Source organism: Elgaria multicarinata, chromosome 9 (genome assembly GCF_023053635.1).
Source record: "Elgaria multicarinata webbii isolate HBS135686 ecotype San Diego chromosome 9, rElgMul1.1.pri, whole genome shotgun sequence".
Classification (NCBI taxonomy): Eukaryota; Metazoa; Chordata; class Lepidosauria; order Squamata; family Anguidae; genus Elgaria; species Elgaria multicarinata.
In genome coordinates this window covers 49879541-49904998 of record NC_086179.1, presented here as the reverse complement: position 1 = coordinate 49904998, position 25458 = coordinate 49879541, and the positions used below count along the sequence as shown (strand labels likewise).

At 38.9% G+C, this 25458-nt stretch overlaps 1 protein-coding gene across 3 annotated transcripts in view; it reads right to left on the bottom strand.

Moving 5' to 3' along the window:
• Positions 1-25458, bottom strand: part of PPP1R12A (protein phosphatase 1 regulatory subunit 12A) — a 104352-nt gene that overhangs the window by 65575 nt on the left and 13319 nt on the right. For all 3 annotated transcript variants that reach the window (XM_063133835.1, XM_063133836.1, XM_063133837.1), the window contains exon 2: positions 4930-5060. In XM_063133835.1, the coding sequence (XP_062989905.1) occupies positions 4930-5060 (131 nt within the window). The remainder of the gene's footprint in view (positions 1-4929; positions 5061-25458) is intronic.

Here is a 25458-nt window from a genome sequence, read left to right as displayed (position 1 = left end):
AAGAAGCTGTTCTGGTTTTAAATCGGTGCCTGAAGTCAGTAATGTATTGGATGAGAATGAACAAATTGAAGGTTAATCCAGCTGTCACTGAAGCAGAGATTGAAACTGATAGTGATAGCTATAGCTCAGAAAATGAGTCTGATTAAATTTCATGCATATTCACTGAAACTTGGTCCCCCCCCCTTTTTTTGTTTTTTGTTTTGTTTCTCAGTTCTTTTTATGGGAATGGGTGCTTTATGTCCGCTTGACACTGTGGAGGGCTAGCAGAGACATAATTTTTTTTGTTACTAATGTTGATGGTTTCTTCTGGGTTTTTTTTAAATTGTTTTTTGCCTGCTCATCATAAAAAAGTAAATTCAATTTGTAATAATTGTTTGAATACACTGTACTTTTAATATAGCAAATGTTATAATTTTATGCCAAACCAACTAGTACATAATTACATTTTATGTTCCTATGGCTTCAAAATTTTATATCTCTAAACCCAACCATGGTTGGTTGCTGGGAGTGAATCCATGACCTGTTTTAGGGTTTCACATCTCAAAGGTACCTGATTTGGGGGTGGGGGGAGGAGGCTGATGGAGAATACTGGGCTAGATGGATGGTATTATGGACACTCAATTCAATGGGGCTTACTTTCTAGTAAATTGTCTTAGGATGCAACCTTAATCTGTGGTTGGCTCATTTAACAGCTTTTGGAAGATTTTTTTCTCCATAAATTTTAAGTGTCATCTTCCTCACCTGGCAAATATTTTTTATTAAAAACCAAAATATTATGCACCATTCACATTTTAAGTACAGCCCCCCCTCTCTCCCCTAACCCACTGCCTATAGGGACCACAAAACGTCTCTGTCACCCACTGTGCTAACAGTCTAATTTATGCATAATGGTTTTATTACCAGGCTCTTGCAGCTAATGGTCTATTATTGAGTTGGGATCTAGCTCTGAAGATCCAGGAAGCAAGTCCCTTCCCTCCAACTACATTCTACAAACAAATATATGTCACAACAACTCTGCCACCGGGGTAAGCAAAAAACATCTTCCCAGGTTACCTCTAACCCATCTTAAATAAGAAAACAGCTTTAGCTTTTGTATAAGCAGCTCCAGGAGCCTTTTTGGCTGGGGTGCGGGATAAAAATACTCTAAATAAATATAATATAGGACTGGGGAAAGGCAGAACCTCCACCAACATACTCAAATGAAACCTTGGGAGTCACAGTGACTACAGGAGACTGGGGCTAAGTAACCACTCCTCTTCATGTAATGATAAATATAATCATTTTAATTACAAGCTTAGCAGGGGGGAAAAGAAAATGCAAAACTGTTGCTTAGGCTGTTTGAGCCAGAGCAAAGGTGTGACCAAGTATTCATTTTGAGTTAACTGATAATTCAGAGGAAATGAAACATTAGCTGTGATTTAGGTGTTAAATAGAAGTGATGGCCTTTATAAGTTCATGTCCCACAACTGAACTTCTTAAAAGTAGTCAAGTCAGGTCCCATAGGTCAGAAAAATATTAACAGAACATTATGTGAATTAACAGAACATTATGTGAAACTGCTATACATACAAGTTCCATCAATCAGTGTTAAGTAGGGAGGTGGGGAACTTAAGGCACTGCACAGCAACATTTAGGCCATAATATGACAATTCAAACAGCTGTGTCCAGGTGCCCATTCCATTAATCCATAAAACATTTCTCTTGCAACAGCCAGGTCTCCAAATGTCTAAAAATACAGCCAACTATTATCTTTAGAAACATGAAGCATGCATCCAAAGTACTATCTTCATCCATGAATGAACCTGGACCCACCTGGCATAGACCAGGTGGCTAGGTCCACAAAAAAGTTTGGCAAATACTTAGAATATGTGGACACTTGAACAATACATTCCACAGCCATCTCACCTAATGTAGGTGCTGATGGGTACTGACTATGTCTAATCCTTTGCCAAGCCAGGAAAATTTCATGCCTGCAATTCCTAAAGGATGTATTCAGCCATAAACAAATTAATGGTTTTAGTTCAATGAGTCTATTGCTGCTCTGGTCATCCCACAAATTTTGCCACTACATCAATTTAGATTTGACTAGTGGTCTAAAATTGTTAAATCCTGTGTCCAACTGCAAGCTGAATTGCTGTCCAGGCAGCCTGGGTCAGCCAGTTCTTTTACTTTGATTCCAACAAAAAACATGATGGGTTGTGAACTTCCACCCACATTTACAAGGTCCAATCCTTATCTTCCTTAGACATCACTTTATACAACTGACAGATAGTTTTCTCAGTGTGGTCCTGTACCAATACCCCAAACTGAATACATACTCAACCCTAAGAAACAGACAAGAGAATCCAAATGCTACATGCAGAAAGAGTGGGTGATGTTCCACAAAATCCTTGTCCCTCACCTTCCAATTTCTGGGAAAGGAAATTGGGAATATCTCTCTTTTACTCTTAAAGGAGGAGCAGTTCATTAATTACCCATAGGGTCCTTGCTGATAGTTGATGGTCCCCCAGTGTCAATGTGGAATGTTTAGAATCCACTGCAATATTTTAGTTCCCCACAAGAATGAGTAGAAATAATTTACTGATATAGGATTAAGCGCACACAATAGAGACACTGCTTATAAGGGGGTTAAAACCTGCCTTTGTTGATCCCAGTGTCTAAACCAGTTTTTGCCCCTTAAAACTATGCCCCAGATTACAGTCCATTTTCTTTGCATCATAAACTGAAGGAAAGCTATTGACAATGGAGCCAGCTTGTTGCCCCAAATGGAGTGAGGCTTCTTAATCATGACAAAGATTAGAATGTGGCAAAGAGTGAAAAGCTGGGAACTGATTGATAAATGGACAAGAATGGCCAGGGCATATCCTGAAGGATTTTGATACAGCAACTGAGGAAGGTCAGTTCTTGTCGGTGACTAAAAGAGAGACTAGCTAGGTATGCCACCTTGAGCTCCCTAGATGGAAGACAGAATAGAACTGCAAATGTATGAATTTTTAAGAACAGTTTGTGTTGTTACTTGTAAACTTGATTTTGATTTTAATGTTACTTTTAGAAGGACAGTCAGACCAAATTATAACTCCATGCTCTGCATGTTACCCAACGGCAAAAAAGATGAATAGCCTAAGCAGACATGCATATCCCTGGGTCTTTCAACAATGGTATTTTCCCGACACCACAATTATAGTCCAAATGCAATACTAACTCTACCACCCTAAGATGACCTGCCTTTGTGTATGCTCTTATAAACCTTCAAAAAATAAAGCTTGTATGTTCAAAGAACTTTACAATATTAACCTATCTGCCATAAAATTCAATGATAGGGGTATGAGAAATCTGCTTACCAAAGAAACTCTGACTATTCTTTCACACAGGGTATCACATATTTAGGTTTTCTGGGTTAGTCCTTGAATATCTGTTTCATCTCCAATAAAGGGCCTCCTTTAAGGATATTGCTTAGGAAGCATTCAGATAAAAGACCTACTACCTTCCTTCTTGGAAAACACACAGAGAGTTGCTACTGATCAAACAACTGTTCTAAAAACAATAAAATAATCTAAAAAAATATTTTATGGCATACATATGTCTGGGGTAGAGATATCTGGTGTAGAAGATCATTATTTCCTGGTCACAATTATATTCATTCATTCATTCATTCAGACCCTGCTGGTCTTTCCAAGTCTGGCATGTTAAATTTGTGTCAAGCGAGCACCATTCTTCAAAGGAAACCTTCAGGAGAGAAGGGCAGAAAATGTCTTCCATTGAATCAGAACACATGGGTCTAGAAGGAATTTCCCTTAGAGTTTACAAAGTTAATAAACTTATGGAGTCTATTCACAACAAAAATAACTGAAGCCATAAAAGTAGTATACAGCAATAGTTGCATATATCATCTCAAATGTATTAAAGCAGTGAACAGCCCCAACTCTCAACAAGGGAGTCAAATGTTGTATTAAAAAAATTCTAAGTTGTTCAGCTTCAGCACTTCTTATATAGAATTAAACATAAATTTATTCTACTATGATGGACAGTATTACAGTAACTATTACAGCCTCAGTCCCCTACTACAGTGACAAAAATAAGTATTACTGACCTACATGACAGGAAGAACAATTACGAAAGGAAAAGAATTTAAAATTAATATATGCATGTACCCCTAAAGAAGCAGTTTCAGCTGCCACAGGAAAAATTATTGAAATTTCCAGCTGCTAAAATACCATTCTAGTTCACATGTTGGCTGAAACAGTATTCTGACACATACTGCAGAGTAAAAAAGGAATACAGTATCACTTCCTTTTAAGGGCAAACATGATCCTAGGTTACTGTATGCAATGTAAGAGGTGTCAATGTATGGTTTGGATGGATTTAGGATTCTCAAACACATAGTTCCTCCTAGTACAGGCAACCAGAACATCAAATAGGAATGTTGTAGAAAACGGTCTTCAAAAAACACAGCTACCCTATTTGTAAACTTCTCAGAGACTGTCTATCAGCATCCCAAGATAAAGAGACAAACTTTGGCCAGTAATTGCCTGTTCTTTCATTCTCACTGCAATTAGCTTCTCTCTACAAAAGGTCTAGTATTTGACAGAGGAACAAAAAGCACATGCCTGAAAATAAAGGATCCAAAGCTCATTTCTACTTTAGATATCCACCTGATACAAGATTATGTTACAAGTTTATTAATCTCCGCAAATGTCGACTGATACAAATTTCAAATACATCTTTGAACATATTTTTGATGTTTGAGGGAGGAAAAGGAAGGTTGCATTTCTGTTACTGTTATAGAGAAGCCACTTTTTCATAATTTGTAAAATGGATGAAATTGCTTGAGGTACTCTTGGTGTTAAACAACTTCCTGTTAGCAACTTCTGCATTACACATCTACAACATTAAGAAAGGTTATGTTAAATAAAGGAAAAAAGTCCTTACTCTGCTATATCAAGATATCCACAGGAAGAAGCTGCATGTAGAGGTATCCAGCCTTCATTATCAGGTTGATTAATACTGGCTCCATTTTCCACCAGAAATTTCACCATATCTATGTTATCATCTATGCAAGCCTATAAATAGAAGAAAGAAGGGTTAAATTTGTGCAACTAACAGACCCTGTGCAACTAACAGACCAAAACAGACCCTTTCTACAGCCAGAGAGACATCAATAAGTAATCCTACCCACTTACTGCACTTGTTCACCATTACTGATGCTGAATGAATGAACCCATAGTTCCCTTTTCTTTGTCCTTCTTAAATATAAGAATTGCCATTTCCAGTACAGATAAGTCACTTGCCCTTTAGTCCTCCCTTTATAACAAAATATTCTTATTTTGTTGATTGGTGGGTTTCTATGCCAACTGACTGACAACCTTGGAAGGACAAGAGGAAATTATGACCACTAATTTGAACAGCTTTAAAAGGGGATTGGACAAATTCATGGAGAATTAAACTATTGATGGCTTCTAGTCCTCATGGTCATATGCTACTTCCAGTATCAGAACCAGTGTGCCTCTGTACACCAGTTCTTGAGTATGGGAGGAAGGATGCTGTTGCACTCATGTCCTGCTTATAGGTTTCCCATGGGCAGCTAGTTAGCCACTGTGTGAACAGATGCTGGGCTAGATGGACACTTGGTTTGATCCAGAATGGCTCTTCTTATTCATGTAATTTGAATTGTGTCCTTGGAAATTAACATCAGTTGCAGTGTTCTTGCTTAAAAGTACCAAGATGCTATCTCTGAAAATCCACTTTTATGCAGTTGTCCTGATATATTGAGCAAACTTGCAAGTCTACTCTTTCAAGTTGGCAGTTTCTATTATATGTATATCTAGTAGATGGTTTTCAGTTGTTTTATGTTTTACATTTTTGGCTGGGGGAGGGGAATATTTACCCACAGACTTCACACAGACAACCTTTTAACATCCTCCTCCAATATAGAGCTAAAAAACATTAGACTATCAAAATCCAATACCTTCACTCAGGGCATATAGCCTGTTTACGCTGTTTATCCTTTCAGCCCTGAATGCTTGGTTTTGTGTAAAGTAAAACATGCATTCTACAATTTTATGTATACAGTTGTTACCTACTAAACATAACCACCTTCAGAACTCTGATCAGGCTCTTAACTCAAATGCCATGACCCACATCAGTACAAAACACATTGCATGCAACTATGATCTCAACTCCTGACTAAGGAACATCCTAGTAATTCAAAGTAACAGAACTGAAGGTACTGGTAGGGTGAACTTTCATTTAAAAACAGTTATATTGATTTTTAATTAAGAAGGCATAGGTAAGTTACAGGCTCGTTTGTAGCCATAGTCAAACTACAGTTTGCAGTAACCACAGTATAGATAGAATTCAAGACATGGTTTAAGTTTCCAAATATACCAAAGGTGAATCATGATTTAGAGCCGTTTGTCTGCTTTTATTTTCCATTTGCCCAGCTTCATGCATTTGTAAATTCACTCCATTCTCCATTCAGTAGCAGTCTCTGGAAGTGGAGTTATGGCCATTATCTATGGTTTGTCAATTCACACGTCAAGCCAAACCATACTTAGCACAAACCATAGAGTACACAAACTAATTTTAAAACCATTATTTGTCATTGACCAGCAAATCAGAATCAGAAACAATGATTTGTCAATTCAGACATCACACTAGGCCATAAGCAGTTTACATGATGTTCAAACTAAAACTAGGTATCGACATAACAGTCCTGAATGCTAATTTAAAATGTACAGATAAGAAAAATTGGCAACATAAACTTAAAATGTTGCTAAGAGAAACAAGAGATTACACATACAGTACATTAAGACATATGACTAAATGGCTGAAAGTATTTGGCAGAACATGGTCGATTTATTGTGCCTATATGGCAAGGGCAGGGGTAAAGATGAATCAAAATTTTCATCCATCATTTTCCAGCTCAAAACTTTTTCTCCTACTAGAATGTCTTTGCATTTTAAAGAAATTGATTTCATACACCAACTGGTGGGCTCTTAATATTAATTTCTTTAGGACGTCAACTTTTTAAGAAAAAACAACTGAAATCAGTTGTTAGTCAGTTAGTCAGTTTCTAAACAGGCCAACTTCAAACCATTGCTTCAAAAACTCATTTAACTATTCATTGTTTTCACATAGCACTACATTCAAACAAAGAATCCGAAGCCAAGGGATTCTTTGAAAGTGAAACTGAACTTGACAAAAGTCTTCTTGCTGACCACACAGGACGACAGGGTAGGAGGACTGCAAGATATTGATGGTTTACAGGCTCAACCATGTAGTGCTGAAAAATGGTTTATAGTTGCATGCAAACACAGCCATTCCATTTTAGATGAGATGAGATTCACATACCGTCTTCAAAGGCAAAGCCAGTCTCTTTGGGCACCATGAATTAGAATATGTATGTGAGGAAACACTTAGTAATAACAGTGCTTTAAACGGTTTCTTTTGTAATACTGATTAAAATTACAGAACTGTATTTATAATACATACAGAATTTATGCAGCTGTGGAGTATCTTGCTAGAGTGTTTACATACATTTTTTATTCAAGTCAACTTCACTGTTCAACTAGGAAAAAGTGGCATTCAACATTGTGGTTGTTTTTTAGAATAAAGACATAAGGTGGGTGGGGTGAGCTGAAGAATTTCACTATGAGCTACAGTTACCAACTCACTCATCCCAGATACACACACAAGCTCCATGTATGCAGGAACTTGCTAAACAATCTGCTAACACTAAATCTTTTTATATTGTGGTACAAATGTAGTTCCCCTCCCACTAAAGGACACATAGAAAATGAGATTGGAACAATCTATCAAAAATTAAACTATGATCAGAATTAGTTACATAGAGATGTTATACACTAGAAATACACAACATTTTCAGCACTGAGGGTGCATCTGATGTTTGCTGGAGCACTGGAAGCCACCTATAAGCATGCACACATTCATACTCACACCACCAGCAACAAATTTTGATCTTGCAGCAAGGTGCTGAAGCATTCTAACCTGATTGCCAAATTGCAGAGGGAAAAGCACGCTAAGAATGGTCTTTAAGGTTCCTGCCATAAAGCCTCAATCCTAGAGTGTTCCCAGAGTGCCCTAAGGAGTTGGCATGAATCTCAAGCACTGCTTCCTAAGATGTTCCAGAGACACTCTAATGAGCAGTTTCCCCTCTCCCTCCCCCCTCACCACTTTTTGTTGGTGGGAAATGCTTGGTGTTTGGGGGCTGCATACTTCAGTACAATTAATTCCAAGAAAGGAAAAGTGTCTGCCCTGAGTTCTTCCTAGTATACTTTCTGCCAGCTCCTACTCCCCAGCCCCAAAATCTGCTCTAAGAAGTTGGCTGACAATATCACACAGTGATATTGACAAACATATTCTAATAGAAGATGATGCAGTGTGACTTCCTGTGTGAACAAGAGCATTGCACAGCAGGGTGCAGAGAAAGAGCAATTGGACATTTTAGCAACACGGAGCAGAATTGCTGCTCTAATGAGTAATAAGCCTTACTTGTACATCGTTTGGCAGGGTTACTGAGCGGTAATGGAAGAGTGGGAGGAGGCAACTTGCTGCTACGCAATAGCTTGCCCCAAGTTCCTGCTGTCTACAATAACTCACAAAAGATGATATGATGTCTTCTGGGAATAGTGGTGGTGGTGGTGGTGATGATGATGGAAATGAAGGACTGGTTGCAACCAATGGCTTGGATCTAATTTTTAGGATGAAATTCCTCAGTGAGTCATGTCTATATTAATGAGACACTAGTGACTAGAAGTTGAAGGCAAAATGAAAGCCTGTTTGTTTACTTCATTCTTCATATGATCCCAGTCAATCAGGAACAATGTACTGGAAATGTATTTATTATAGCGCTATGCTGCCTAATAGCCAAAGCTCTCTGAGTGGTTCACAAAGTAGAGATTAAACCCGTAAAATATAAGAACATAACATAAAACATTTAAATATGTAAAACAGCTACAGAATAAAACCAAAGGAAATGCAACAGCAGAGACAACAGCAGGAAAATCTAAAACAAACAAACAAACAAACCACTTAACAGTAATTAAAAACTGAAGGATTAAAAAAGGCTAGCACCATGAAAAGGTTTTTGCCTAGCACCATAAAGGCCACAATTTAGGCACTTGGTGAGCCCCACCTTAGTAGTGACTCACCTCACTTTATTTGGTGGGCATCCAGAGAAAAGCCTCTGAAGAGGATCTTAGGGTCCAGCCAGATATATATATATATATATATATATACATACATACATACATAGAAACAGACTACCGTTCAGGTAAACTGGCCCCAAGGCATTTAGAGCTTTAAAGGTTAATACCAGGACTTTGAATTGAGCCTGGAAACAGACTGGAAGGCAATGAAGTTCACAAAAGCACTGGCAAAATATAATCATATTAGCCAATTCTCGCTGCCCTATGTTGGACCAGCTGAAGTTTCCAGACCATTTTCAAAGGCAGTCTCACATATAATGAATTGCAGTATCTAGCTAGGTTTGACTACTTGCTGTCACCACTATGAGCAAATTCAGCACATTTATAATCAGGATTAGGTTACCTTTATTGCTCATGTGGATGAGATGATTTTTCTTATAAACCAACATCAAGCATTAAAGTAGCCGTCAGATTATCTAGAATGTTGGGATTCAGAAAATAGCATGGGAATGTTGGAAGGACTGACTCATTTCCCAGTTCTGAATAGATGTTTCAAAGCTCCAAAAAATTATCCCATACTTACTGGTCTAATTGAAAACTAACTGCACCACTAGTTCTATGAAGGTATATAATTTTATGTTTTTAACTTTCATGCACATCCTCCATTTCCAGATAAAAGCAGGAAGCAATTGTATTGTCATCACCCTATCCAAAATTGTTTTACCCATTAAATTATTAACTCAATGGATTTCACTAGAGAAACATAACCACTCCAAAAACACTGTTTTCCAAACTTTTGATAGTTGAATCACACTTTTCTAGAATTTAAACTGGAAACACATCTTAACAATAATTCACTTCTCAAGTGTGCAGACACAAGTAAGAAGTATCTGCCCCAAGGGGAATCCATCTTTGCCCACCATGTTTCTATATGAACTACTGTTTTGGATATGCCTCCATAGGTTTGTGTGATTCTACTACATGTCTGCATCGAGATTGGATCAATTATATCCTATGCAAGAGCATAGTAGAACTGCCTGTCCCAGCATAGACTAACTGAAAGGACCCAAGTCAAGAACAGAGAATCATGCAGGCTTGGGTGGGTGTGTACTTGAGACTCACAAAAAGCATAACTACTTCATAATAGCAGTTCTCTCACAGTTCAGTAATGTGTTTCAGAGCATATCTGAAAATTCCTGCCATTGCTTGCAGAGCACTGATATCTCCCAGGGGATCATGATAGGCTGCTCTGAACAAAGCCAACTCTACCAAAGAAATCAGAGGGCTTCAGTTAAGTTAGGGTGAGCAGATAGATAGCCTAAGGGGCATCGTCAGTAGAAGTCGTAAGCTACTAGGCTGACTGGTCACAAACAGTAGTAAACACAGCTACCTCCTTGCAGACACCAGTTTGGTATTTTTACTCAAGGAAGCAGTATATCCTCCACCCATTTAAAACTGACATGAATATTCTGTGGCTCCTAGATGACAAATGAGCATGCTCAGTCTGTGTCATACTTTGGGGTTGTTGTTGTTTTCAAATTACAAACTGTAAATTTATGCCTACCTGGGGATCCCCCAGATATGTAGAAACTCTTTTCCTGCTAGACAGATAGGCACAGGACCATCAAGTCCAGTATTACAGGGAATTATATTACAGATCACCAGGCAAAGTGATTTAGAGGCTACTTTCCATATCTTTACACTAAGCAGCCATAACCTGTTATGATCCCTTACTAAATAATATTATGTTCCTTGTATACATCTAGTTGTCAACTGCTATCAAAGGAATTTTCACAAGCCATGAATATATGCCTGTATTTTAAATGTTAGTATATTAGCTACTGAGCCACTGCAGGAAGCCAAGGAAAGGGTATTAGACAGTTAAAGACAATTGGATTTTTTTCCCCCTTTGGATGGGTGCCTTCAGTTCACTGCAGCACAAAGTAAGTTGACCATATAAGGCTCTGGGATTCCCATGCAAAATGCTCAAATATATTAACTATATATCTGCTAAAACCAAGCAAGCTTCTAAAAATGAGACTGAAGTATCCACATATTAGTAGAACAGGAATTTGTCCCTTTGAAAGATAGACTTTCTCCACTTTAAATAGTAATCAGTGGAAGAATTTAGAGAGTCTCCAGTTGGTTGGGAAAGAGTACACTTCTTAGGTTCAAAACCAGGGAAAGTGCCAGCTTCTAATGATAGCACTATCAATTCTCTCATATCTTCTAATTTGCTTTTAACAGGTACACCAATTTAGATGCACTGTACTCCCTTTCTCTGCAGTAAGGGATGCTCTACTGCCTATGAAGGATAGGTCTGCCAATGGGTATTAGTTCAATAACAGTATGTCTCAATACCAGTTGTCTTCATACCCTGCTTGTGAGCTTCCGGAATGCTTCTGGTTGTACTCTCCTTAAGGCAGCACAAGCTTTACATGCAAAACATCCCAGTTTCAATCCCCGGCATCTAATACTAGGGATATTATTGTAATTAATTTTACATTAATTTTAATTAATTTTACATCCTACTCTAGGAAAACTTCTCTGTGACATGAGAGCTGAAGCCCATCTGCTTACTTTCAGGTTACTCAGGAGTATTTCTCACCCTAATGAGCACTTTATCCATTTTCCTGCCTTTACAAGCAGCAGAGGGCAACCTTTACTCCATGGGCCTAATCCGGTTAGCAGAAGGGGTGAGTACCCTTCATGGGCAGCACCTCCTGCCATTCCCAAGCCCCACTCCCTGGGAGGAAGAGGAATCCCAGATGTCATCTCTAATCAAAGATTGGAGATAAGCTGGGGATTCTCTGATCTAATCGCTGGGGCTTTCAGGAGCTTGCAGCCTGCTTACAGCCAGTTCCTCCAAATCCTGACTCAGTCCATTTCTATGCTGCTTGCATCCAATGAGGATGCAAACAGACTGGGAAGGAGTCACTCAACTCGGCCAGCACCTGCAGGAGTCATCCAAGTCTTTTTCTCCATGCAGAGAGGCACAGAGCAAGGGGAAGAAAAGAGATGGAGACACAATCAATGACATCATGGGAGGGGCTTAGGAGTGAGACCCCTTGATAACATCTGGCCCAGCAGTCCTGGTCTGGGGTGCAATCCATCCCCAGAATAAAAAAAGGTTGTCCAGCCTTATTTACAGAAAAGAAATTCTGACTTTCATAGGAAGATGCTAAAATGAAACATTCACCATAGGAAACTGCTTGTTGAAATACTGCTTGTTTGAATATATCCTCTAATGAGTATCTGATTTAAGATGTTCTCTGTGATAATTGACAGTCCCTTTTAGAAACTTGTTTTGGTAGGTTACCAAAAAGGAAAATATCTAGACAATGCCTGTGGGGTGGGAGTGAATAGAGACTCCTCCACCGCAAAATGACTGAGGAAGGATGGACTTCTTCTCTACAATGAGTAAGACTTCCAAACCCTCCCTTCCCTCACCTGGATCATCCCTTGCCATGATTGGAGATGCTACCGCTTAGAGGCCTCCTTTCCTCCACACATTTCACCTGAGGAAGGAAGCCTCTTCCTTATAGACCATCTCAAATAGCTACACTTAGACGTTTTCTCATTAGCTTTTACAGGGGCTCACCAAAATTAGTATGTTTTAGTAAAAGTTTAATCATGAACAGAGTAATAATTTCTGTAGCGCACTCAGCGTGCCAAGCATAAAATAGAACTCAGCAAGATAATTGATGGCTGGGAAGGAGGGAGGATTACAATCCGCATTGGGTATTTCATATGAGGTTGAATCCAATACCGTTGCTTTACTCACAAAAGTATCCTTTCTATAAGCACAACTCTCCTTCCATGAATTATTGGAACCAACTCACTGTAAAGCGTCTCTAAAAACTGAGACAGGCTGTGGGGAACAGAAGAGCAAATAGCTGTTCTCATTCTGTACTCAAGTAGTTAAGAATCGAGGCAACTATGCCTTCTACCCCCACACTTTAACATAACACCGCACCCTTAAACATCTGGTTGTTGAAGTGGTGAAAATTCTGAACCTATATGTAGCATAGCTCTTGATTATACAATACATAGTGGCTCACAGAGCAAAGAGACAACAGAGCTAATCCATTTACAGGAACGGTATCTTTAAGGATACAATCCCAGCAAATAAAAATTACGAGAGTATTCTTGCAGTAAATCAGAAAACATTAAAGAACTATTTGTAAAGAAATTCTGGTACCTTTTCAGCAGCACACTTAAGTATGTATATGAATGTTTACAAGGTTGCCAAGCAAAGGGAAATAAGCAAAATAATGCTATCAATTCTGGGAGGGGGAGAATCAATGGATGCCTTGAACTTTAAAATGCGGCTTAACTGTACATCATTGTAACAATGCTTTATACTATCAAGCATGTTACAACAAAACAATAAATATCTTAATTAAGTCTAGCTCTTGATTTCAGCCTGATATGTACCCCCTCTTACCATTGGCTTAAGCATCTATTTAGAATTCTGTTTGGGGCAGGGTGGATAAAAATCAATTATTATTTTTTAAAACATTAAAAAATGGTTTTTTTTTAATTCAAATTGGATTTTTTTTATTTAAATTGGATTTGTTTAATAAAATGCTTTTTGAGGAAAAATCTATCTAAAGATAGTTTTCTATTTAAGATACATTATAGTCCAAAGGTAAATAAGGATTAGTTTTTAATTATGTAGCATGAGGCTGTTTAAATTTTTTGGTAAATGAATTCCATTAATTCATTCACAATGTCATGCTCTTACAGAGGTTTCTGTAAGATTATTTTTCTCCTTCCAATAAAGTACAGCAGAAAAGTTGTCCAAATATGAATGATTAACCTATTAAACTGGAGATAGTTCACCTCACAATAATTTCATAATTATCTATCTTTGATGTGTTTCTAATAGTATAACCAAATCAGTATTTTTTTATATAACTGTAAAACTAATCTGAAAAGTTGCTGTTCTAAAAATGAAACCTTCATCTGGTTAATATTAAGATTATACCAGCAAGAATGAGTCTTTGGTAACTCTGAGTTGTGTAAAATATAGCGAGACAGAGTGCACTTTTTTTTGGGGGGGGGGGTCACATGATTAAATCAAGTCTTTCTGAGTAGTGATTTAAATCAAATCCACCCTGGTTTGCGGGGAGGGCAGAGTATATATAAACTACTGATCACTAAAAGTGATGAGTTGGTTATTCCCAGGCAACTGTTTACATGGCCATTTTTGCGGATCAAGCAACAAGGGGAGAGTAATATAACCCCAATGGGGTTATTCAGGTTTACACTGTAAAACGTGCACTGAAATGTGTATGGCCATGACTACCCACCATAGTGTGGAATCAGAATCTCTGTTCTTAAAATTTCAAGAATTGCAGTTCTAATTTTTGTACAAATTATCCAACATTTATTATTTTAGTACAAATATCAAAACATTCTGAGCAGTGAGAAGACCCCAGAAGATCAGAATTTCAGAAGAAGGATTGACACCAAGGGCCGGTTTTCAAGATCACCACAGCCCACTGTGGCTTAAGCCGCAGTAAGTTGTGGCGCATACCAGCTGCCCTTTTGAATATTCAAGCCATTGTAGACAGACGCTGTGGTTTATCATGTCAGGACTTTGAAATGAGCCTGGAAACAGACTGGTAGTTAATGAAGATCACAAAAGCTCTGGCATAATATAATCATATTAGTCAATTCTCTCTGCCCTATGTTGGACCAGCTAAAGTTTCCAGACCATTTTCATAGACAGTTTCACATATAAATGCATTGCAGTAATCCAAATGGTGCCCACCATGACTTGTATATTCAAAATGGCTGTCAGCACACACTACAAACCACCATGGCTTAAAAGCTGCAGTGATCATGCATATTCACAGGCTCTCTTAATTGGAATACACATGGAACAGCAGGGAGTTTCTGCACACACACCTTTCCTCTGCTGCCCCCAAAGCTTCTCTTAATGGTTAGAGATTCTTTGTAGTTGTGTATGATGTAGCAAAGGGGGATTCAGGCCACATATGCACACAGTTGTTTGAATCCTGGACTAGGCATCTGCTCATGCTCTCCCCATTCAATTAACTTGTCTGTGTATAATTTATCCATTAAACCTCTTCTCTTCAACAGACATTCCTTCTCTCTCTCTCTCCCTTTCTCTCCACGAAACAAAACTTGAAAAATGTATCTTAAGCAAGTATAAAATTACTTTATTTTATGCCTTTAGAATATAGCTTGCCAAATGGTAGCCCTGGACCAATCAATGATTCATGAGAACTATGTGAGTATCCAGGTGCTGAGGGAGCACTCATAACAAACAGTTACATGATTACAAATGTACTTTGGGGGGAAAAACCTTTTATCTCCACTGATTAATTTACTTAGATTGTAAGTACTAAATAAAAATCTTCAATGATTACTTACTCCTCCAGGAAAAGAAGAGTTTGTTGCTGTTGCTTGTTTATTATGTGAGTTTTACTGTTGAAGGTTGTGTTGGAAGGGCTCCTGCCCTGAAAAGCAGCCAAAAATATTTTAAATAAATAAATAAAATAAATGAAGTAGAAGGAACTTAGGAAGGTGCCTTATACTGAGTTGAGCCCAGTATTGTTGACACTGACCAGTTCTCCAGGGTTTCAGGCAGAGTTTTTTCCTTGCCCTACCTGGAGAAGTCAGGGATTGAACCTGGACCTTCTGTATGCAAAGCAGAAAACTCATCCGCTTATACATGCAAGAACAAAACCACAAAATTACATTAACTATGTTAAAGATAAAGGACAGTAGCAATTGGGGCTTTCTGTGCATGGCCAGCCCCACTTCTTCTAGTTTGCGTGTGGCCAGCCTCCTGGTCCCCAAGAGGCCCCTAATACATGCATGACATAATGTAACACTTCCAGGGACAAGTCCCGAATCAAGGGGAAATACTCGTTTTTATAAAGGTTAGGACTCTAGTGATATGCCTCCTTCCAGAATTTCCAGTCATTTCAGAGCTTGCCCCTGGAACCGCTATATCTTGTCATGCAAGCGGTTAGGGGCGCTTACAGATCTGAATCATAGCGTTGGCCACATGTGGAAGACCTCAACTGGATACTGCCCAAAGTTGTACATTTAGAGTTTACTACTCCTATGTTTTACTCAAAATGGCCTGAGGCCATTCCTCCCACCTCCCATTACCTCAGATTGGTTGCTTGTTATTGGGTATATTTGAAGATTAGAACATGCTTATTTTACCAGAACAAAGGTTCAGATCTTTTACATTTTGTTAAGACATAATGGCTGTAGTCCTTTGCATAGTTTACACATTAAATATTTTAGATATTAACTCTGAAATGCTATGCACATTAACTCAAGAATGAACAATACTCAAGAGAATTTACTTCCAAGTAAAAATACACAGGATGAGGTTGTTACTTTACTTCATCTCACCTTATAGCAGTATGTTGTACTTGCTGTACTTGCCTTCCATTAATGTCGTGCACCATTTAGTAGTTTGCAAACATATTGTTCTCTCCATTTTAAATAGTATGTTAGGCTACACACAACCACTATAGTGGTTACCCAAATTAGGACTCAAAATCTCAGTCCAAATATGGTAGCAGGCTGCCCAACAGAAGTTATGAAAAACAGAAAGGCAGTTAGTCACTCAAAACAAAATTTACTTCAGCAAATGGAAGGTGTTATTCTTTTCATTAGATTACAATTGGCCGTATTCAGATATCACTTTAAGCCATGATAGCTTAATAAGTTATTTTGAAAATAAGCTAGTTATCCCCCACTTGACCAGACAAATAAGCTACTGTGTGTAGCTTACTAAGCTATCGGGGGATTATCCCCCTCCTTCCTGTACTGCTGTTCTCCTGCCCCAACAGTTGCACTGTTTCACCCATTGACAACATCACTGCAGCCTGTTTTAACCTTCCACAGTATCCAACAAGAGGGGAGAGGTGCAGGGTAAAGTACAGGGGCTTAATTCAGAGCTTCCAACATCACCCCCACAAGGGTGTGGTGGCTCTAATGGACTAGAAGTTTGTAGGATTGGGACAACACGTCAAGAGGCACCCGATGCACAATCAAAACCCTGCACAATTACACACAAAGGAGTGAAAACCCCTGGTGCACCATAAAGGGGGTGGCATAAAGAAACCCTTTGAAGTTTGCAGGACTGGGACAAAACTTCATGCGCAGCATCGCCTCACAGGGATGCACACAAGGCAAAATGACAACCCTGTGTAGCTGCAGTCACCCAATCGAGATGGTGTTAGACACTTGGGGAGGTTTAATACCCCATTCTGCAGACCATGGGTTATCAGAGTGGGTTATTTTGGCCAAATAAGCCATTGTGAGTTAAAAAAAAAACATCTGACAGGTGACACAATGACTCATCATGGGTTAAATAAACCATAACTTATTTAACCCATTATGGGTTATCGTGACATTCAAAGCTAGTCATTATATTTAAGGAGACTGATTCCCCTAATAATTCCTGGGTTCCTACCTTTCATCATTCCTAACTTGAGTTATCTAGTGGACTTGAGATATCTATTTATTGGTGCATGCAGCATTGACAAATTACAAGTATCCATGGGTGCTTCAAACAGATATTTAACTTGTGAAACCATTAATTCCCTTTTCCCTGGTGTGGATTTATCTATCTATCTAAAACTATTTATAAGCTACCTTTAAGGGTGGCCCTCTGTCATGATTCTCTCTCTTTAGCTACATATGATTCTAAGACAAAGGTTATCATGTCTGAGGTTTAGCTAGTTCCTAACTTTTTAAAGGGACTCAAATTATATAGTAGGCAATAATCAGCAATACCAAGACAGAGAATTACATAAGTGGTATATGGGGAATAAAGACCCTTGGAAAGAACATGCCAGCTGGGCCCGAAGTTCTGAAGTGCACATATATAAATTTCATTCATGGGAGCCAGTATACTCTTTTAGATAGAGCTCTGAGCTTGGACACAGAAACTTAGTTTGAATTCCCATACAACATGAAGCTCAATGGATAGTCACCTTGCATAATTTAATGTCACTCAGATGTTATGGCCCTAAAATACCACTGAGAGGAAGGTTGGATGGGATACAAATTGTAACAAACAGAAATAAATTGTGTGCTCACCATATAAAACGAAAAGACAATCATTTCTTTTCCCAAGTATCAGGTTTAGAATTATGTCTGCCATTTAGACCTGATTGTAAAGCTTGCATATTGCTTTTTATTGTATAAACAGAGAAACACTTCCTGACAAGCATTCATTGAGTGGTGAGCTACAGTTTTAGTGGCATGATTTTAAATATATTTATTCTAAGTTTCTTTGGCTTTTCTTTTTTTTATTGGGAGAATTATGTTAGAAATCCTGTTAGATGTAGAGCAGTATATACATTTTGTAAATAAATAAATAAATACAAAAGTACTTTAGAATTCCTTCCAAATGGATCTATTTATATCAGTACTTCTTACTTGGAGAAGGCTATCAATGCTTACTAGTCCTGATAGCTATGAGCTACCTCCTGTAACTGAGGCAGTAAGCCTATGTACACAAGTTGCTGGGAAACATGGGTGGAACTCATGTCCTGCTTGTGGATTCCTGTTCAACAGCTGATTGGCCATTGTATGAACAGAATGCTGGATTAAATTGACCCTTGGTCTGATCAAGCATGGCTCCTCTTATGTTCTTACCTTGTTCACTTCACAAACAATTGGGAATTACTCTTCGGGTGTATAAATCAAAGCTAGAACATAAAGCTAGCTAGAGATAAAACACACTATTAACTAGGTAGAAAGCACAGTTGCTGAGCTGGCTAAATACTGTGTCTGCCCTGTCTGAACATGAAAAACATGCTTATTCATGACTCAGTTGTCAATTAATGTCTGTCAGCACTGAGATAGACTCCCACCCTACAATCAAAATGGAATGTGTCTTGTTTACCAACAAGTCTCATATGTATGACATAGTGGAACTATGCCTTAATATCTCAGTACATTTCAAGGAAGGGGGGAAGGATGTTAAGTGGATATTAAACGATCTCTAGAGTAGAATATAAGCATATGCAACTAATTCAATGATAAGATAAAGCAAAGTCAACACAGAAATATTTGAATATTTTAGGGTAAAGACACAACTCTGAAATCAAACTCAATATAAATTCTCCTATTAGTTCTATAGGAACAAATTCCCCACAACTACGGCATATCCAAATTAATCCTTAGACCTCGAAATAGACATGCATTGCTTACCATGGAGATGCAGAACCTCTTTAAGACCGAGGGCCAAATGTGGCCACATTCCAGTAGTGGACAGGGCCAAAGGTAAAATGTTGTGTGGCCCAAAATTCCAGAAATGCAAAGAAAACCAGCATATTTTAGCTTACCGTTTTTCTACCAATAACTAAGAGAGGCATTTCAACCTTTCCAAATGGAAATAAAATGCATACAAGCCAAGAAACCAAGAAATGATCTGGGGAGGGGAGAGGGGGGCAAGGGAAGGGGTATGGTAATTTGGGGATCCCCGGAGAGCAAAGTTTGCCCTCAGGCCTAAGTTTCTGCACCTCTTGGTTACACTTCGCACTATATATTTTTCTGTTTTTGTATGTGTGCATATGTATATAAGAAAAAAGGAGTGCCTCAGTCCAGGACTGAATCCTTTGAGCATGCTGCCATCATGTGACTATGCAGGATTGCTCAGAGACAATATAGTCAGAAAAAAATTAAATATTCAGTATGTTTCTATAGATCTTAAAGCAATGTCCCCATTACGTCAGACAATCAAAAGAAACATGACCACTATTAACATTGCCTAGATTTTTAAACTGATAAGTACAGAATTGTCCAAAAGCAGCCAGTATCAGCATTGAACAGCTTACCCTCTGGCCCCACAAAAAGGAGAAGGACAGCATCCAGGGCTGTGGAGTCGGCACATAAAACCTCCTACTCCTTTATTCATGGCACCTCCGACTCCGACTCCTTTAATTATATATCGATATAGGAAATAAATTTCCTATATATTTCCTACATCGACACACAACTTTTTAGAACCCTAACCTGTTAAAGCCCGGGTTTAAAGGCTATAGCTAAGGCAATCTGGTTTTTTTTTTTTTTAATTATTATTATTATTATTATTATTATTATTATTATTATTATTATTATTACAGAAACCCCAAAATGAAAACATTGGGGTGGGTTTTTTTTCTAAAATCCAAATAAAAATATCCTTTACTGTGTTACTTGATATGGTCTCATTAGACCTGTGTACAACTTGCACACGTTCTAATGAGACTCTCTCTCTCTCTCTCTCTCTCTCTCTCTCTCTCTCTCACACACACACACACACACACACACACACACTTACTTACTTACTTGTAAGGAATTTTTAGACATTGGTCATAGAGTGTCTGTGGCTAAGCAAGGTGATTCTTATCTAAATGAATTGCTTGACCTAGCCTAGTGATTGCTCTCAGCCCCATTCCTGTGGTTTTTTCCTCATCTCTGTTGGAGATGGAGGGGTGAAGACACCTTGACTGTTGGCTGCCTCAAAATGGAGTCTGTACTGCTCACTCACAGGAGAGCTACTTCGTAACAACTGTATTTTATTCAGTTAAAAGTGAAAGGTTTTTTTTGTGCTTCCTTTCCTTCCTCCCCCCACTCCCTCCCTCATACACCCCAAAAAACCCTTTCTTCCCCCACAAACAACCCAGCGGGGCCCAGAGCTTATCACAACCAGCCACGATTACCAAACTCCTTCTTGTGCTTGGAACTCACATGCTTGGAGCACCTGAGTCATGGTGACTCGTCTGAGCCTGCCTGTGAAGGAGCAGCGGCACTCTGGAAAAGGCGGCACACTGATCCATCTTTTTCTCTGCTGCTGTCGATCCTCTGAGAGGGTCTAAATTTCTCTGGCCAGCTGGACTGCAAATCCGGGATTATTGTCCAATCAGCCAGAATATTTTGGAATTGGCTGGAATCTAGGACAATCTTGGTTTTCAAAGACATATCACAACTCTATATACAATTTAAATTTATTAGGAGTCGAAGTTGGTATATTTTTACCGACTCCGACTCTAGTAACCCAAGAATTGCTTCCGACTCTGACTCCACAGCCCTGGCATTAACACAGCACAATTGATCAACTATTTTCTCCAGCATAGCTACACTACAATAGCACAAAACACTTGAGCTATACAGCTGCAATACTGGCTAGGCAGCTGCACTGCACAAAGCTCATAAGGTGGTGGATAAGGAGGCATAGCAAAAGGAATAAAAGTGGCAAAAATGTATGATGATGGTGATGTACATATATGCCCAAATACACATGAAGTGACATACAGTATTTGCTGGTATATGTGCATGGCCCATAGGACAAAATCCACATCTTATATAAGAATATAGTAGTGTAAGGCTTATTACTGGAGATGAACCAAACCAATTTTGCTCATTTTTGTTTTAAACTGAAGCTTGAGCAGTGTGATATGCATTTTGAAACTTTGAAAAAGTTCAAACCTTTGGGTAGCTTGGGAAGAGAGGCAAAGGGGAGGTTAATGCATATGTATGTAATGTTAATACGTGGCAGTGTGTGTATATATTACTCCTATGAGCTCTTAAGGGTGTTGAGCTAATGAAAAGAAAGGCATAGAATGTTTGGAAAGGTTTTGAAGAAAAGTCAGTCACTGATAGTTAGAGGAGGAGGAAAAGCTGAGATGACCTGAAAGGACACCAGAGGGAGGAGAGAGAGAAGAAACTTTATGGTTTTGATCTCAAACTTCAAGAAATGGTAAACAATCTTTTTGTTTTTTCTCTTTTGCCAATTTGTAGCACACTTATTTTAAAAGTGTAAAGTTGTTCCAGTCACTATCGAAATGGGCAAACACATTTTATCCAATCACACTTCTAGCCCCTGTGGCTCATTTTTTAGTTTTTTTTAATTGAAGTTTAAGTGCTAAAACACTATAAAAAGGTCGAGCTTTAATAGCAAATAATTTCCTCTACACTAAACAGGCAGGGCAACCCCTCTACTAGTAGGATGACAGACAAACCCTACTTGGCCTATCAGTGTGGCGGGAAGGAAGGCTCTAAGTGGAGCCATGGAGTTAGGCTATCACCACCAGCAGCAGGGAGGGAGGGAGGGAGAAGGGGATGAGGACAGCCAATCGGGTGCATAAGAGAGGGACTAGGGCCACACCACATATAAATTTCAGAGGGGGGAATTCACTATGCATGACTCATATTTGCATTATTCATGAGCCTCTCTGTGTTGAGGGGGTAAAAAAGCAGGAAAGTAGCAGGACTACTATCATCCACAAAGGCTTTACACTAGTACTCAAAGGTCAAACAAGCATCAACATGACAAAAACACACCAAACACACAATCAAAAGAAGAGAACCTGACTTATAAACAGTGACAGGGTTTTTATGTACAAGTAAAAATGTGAATCAAAGGTAATAAAAGATACACAAATGAACCCAGGCTTACAGATTGGCTACATGCATAACAATAATGAAAACTGGCATAACTGGCATCAGAAGAACCGTGTATGTAGTGGGGCTTTTTTATTACTCAAATTTATTTACCGCTTTCCACAGAGGTATCAAAGCAGTGATTATAAAATACAATGGCATCAAAACAATACAATAAAAACACAATATAAATTAATCAGCAATAAAACAGCACACTATATTGTGTGCTACAAATCACATCTGGCTGGATAACACTTCAGGGAAAGCCTGTGTGAAAAAAATTATTTTTAAGAAGACACCTGAACATCAGAACTGTGGGGGGCTGCCTAATATCAATTGGTAATTCTAGAGAGTGTGTGCTGCCACACTAAATACTCTACTGCAAGTGCTCCTGCGGTGAACCTCAGGAGCATGTGGCATCCTCAGGAGTGCTCCCTCTGATGATCGTAGAGATTGAGCAGGAACATAAGGGGTGAGGTGTTCCCTAGGAAAGCTGGTCCCAATTTGTTTAGGGTTCCCTTTTTTAATAACACCTTCAACTGGGCCTGACAGTTTATTGGCAGCCAGAGAAGTTCTTTTAGCAAGGGTTTGCTTGCTGCTGGTGAAGAGCCCCAGTTAGTATCCTCATCACTGATTCTGCACCAGCCGCAGCTTCTGGACCAAGCCAAAAGGGTAGATCCACAAAGGGCACATCACAATAATCCAGCTTTGGGGTTAACAATACCTTAAGTTATGGGCCAGAGACAATAGAGACTTAAAAAAATATATAGCTATGAATGCTTTGGCTGGCATCCTCTTAAAAGCAGCATTTCTCAAAGTGTGGGTCGCAATACAGAACTGGGTCACAGTACTATTCCAGGCCTGTCTCAGGACCTCCTCACTCCCCCCCCCCCCCCGCTGTCTTACACATGCCATCACCCACCTTGCTCCCCATTCTGCTTGTTTCCAGTGCAGCGTCTCTGGTTGACTCACAGAGGCACCAACTCACCCACATGCTCAGTGCACAGGCATGCAAGGAGCAGGAATTGGTAAGACAGCGAGGAGAGAGCTAGGCTGCAACAGCACAGAAAGTTGTTGAAGAGTCAAAAAGGGAAGGTATCGGGAAGCCAGCATCTGCACTGCTCTGGAGGGACAAGAAGGTGGCAGTGGCTCCAGACAAGGTGTAGGATAAGGAGAGGAAAGAAAACTCTGATGAGGTCCCTGAACACACCCCAGGCATGAGGTTAGGTGAACATAACATGAGAACTAAAGGTGAGCTCTGCAAAAACACAGAAAGTGACAGTGGAGAGTAATGGAGGGCAAAAACAACAAATATTTTGTTTTGGTCTGTGGAGAGGGGTTTGCAATGATAAGCTATTGTGGCAGGAGCAGTACCTTTTTAGATTTTTTCACTAGTTGGCAGCTCTACTAAAAATGTTGTCCAAAGCCTGCAAATTTGGCTGTGGTGGTATTTCCATCTGAACGCTAATGAAAACTTCTTTCCTAATCTACGTTCAACTTGTTCTATTTTACATGCTCCCTAGTAAATTATACTATAGTAACAAGAGTAACAGACTCAGCATTATTTGGTCATGCAATTTGTAGCCTTTTATGATTTTTTTCATATTTCACCTCAGTTTACTTGACTGTTTTATAGTCAATGAAACACATTTAAGGCATCAGTTGTAACCCAGATATGGCCAATTGTTTAAGTCTCAAATTTACATACAATTGAAGGCTGATTCAGAGTTTATTTGGCAGATATATTTTTCATGGGTACAGTACCATTTGTAATGTTGAACATCATGAAATGTGAAGGGAGACAGAGAAACATGCTTGCAAACATATGACAGATGAACACCAAGGAATAAGGGATGGCACTGCATGTCCCCATATGTTAACAAACATTGGTTGTTTCATTATGAGAACTAGGTCAATGTGTTCCATTAGCAATTGTTATTTGGCTTCCTAATCATAATCCCGCCTAATAAATACCATTAATTTCAAGCATTGAGTCCACCGCATACATTATCTCAGCATTCCTTACAATCTTATAAAGTAGGCCTGTATTATATCTATATTGCAGGTGGAAGGCTAAGGCGGAAGGATAGAAGCTTGCCCATGGCCATCTAATAAGTTCATGGAAGTGGTCAATTTGAACCAGGGTCATTCTGCTTCACACCCTAGTCTTGTTTCTACTTGAATTGGCTTGATAATGGTTTCTAACCTGTATTCACACTGATTCAGTGCAAATCTTTCTCCACTTGCCTTCTAGCCATTGTCTCACTTGCTTCATTGCGTCAGCTCTAAGATGTGCCAAGAATCTAACTTGCCTCTGCCATAGGGAGGGAGGGCTCTCCCACTTGGCAGTGATAAGGGCTTCGACAGGAGCACTAGCCACACTTCTGGAAACTCCTCCAAAGCCTTCTGGAAGGTATAAGGATCCATTAGCCTCCACGAGCTAATAATGTAGTATTTTTTTAAGACAAAGGTAATGGTACAAAACAAACATCAAACAACACAGCAGTTGCATTCAATATTTAAATGAAGAGTATGTTACTCATCTGGCAACAATATTAACTCTACGGAGATAATCAATGTCAATTGATTATTATGTTGTATCAAACTCAATCTTTTCAAACCTCAGATGGCAGCAGCATACAAAGACAAGAGCAAACCAATCATTTAATACTACTCCATTCCTCCTTCACAAACAAGACTCATTCAGAACCGCTTCTTGCATTAATGTAAAAAAACACCAAAACTATTAGGATACTTCTGTTTGAGTTAATTTTTGGTGGCCAGAACTAACCCAGGTTAAGAGGACAAAGTTTCAATACTTCTTTAACTTTGATTGTGCTATTAGTCACAAAGTTAT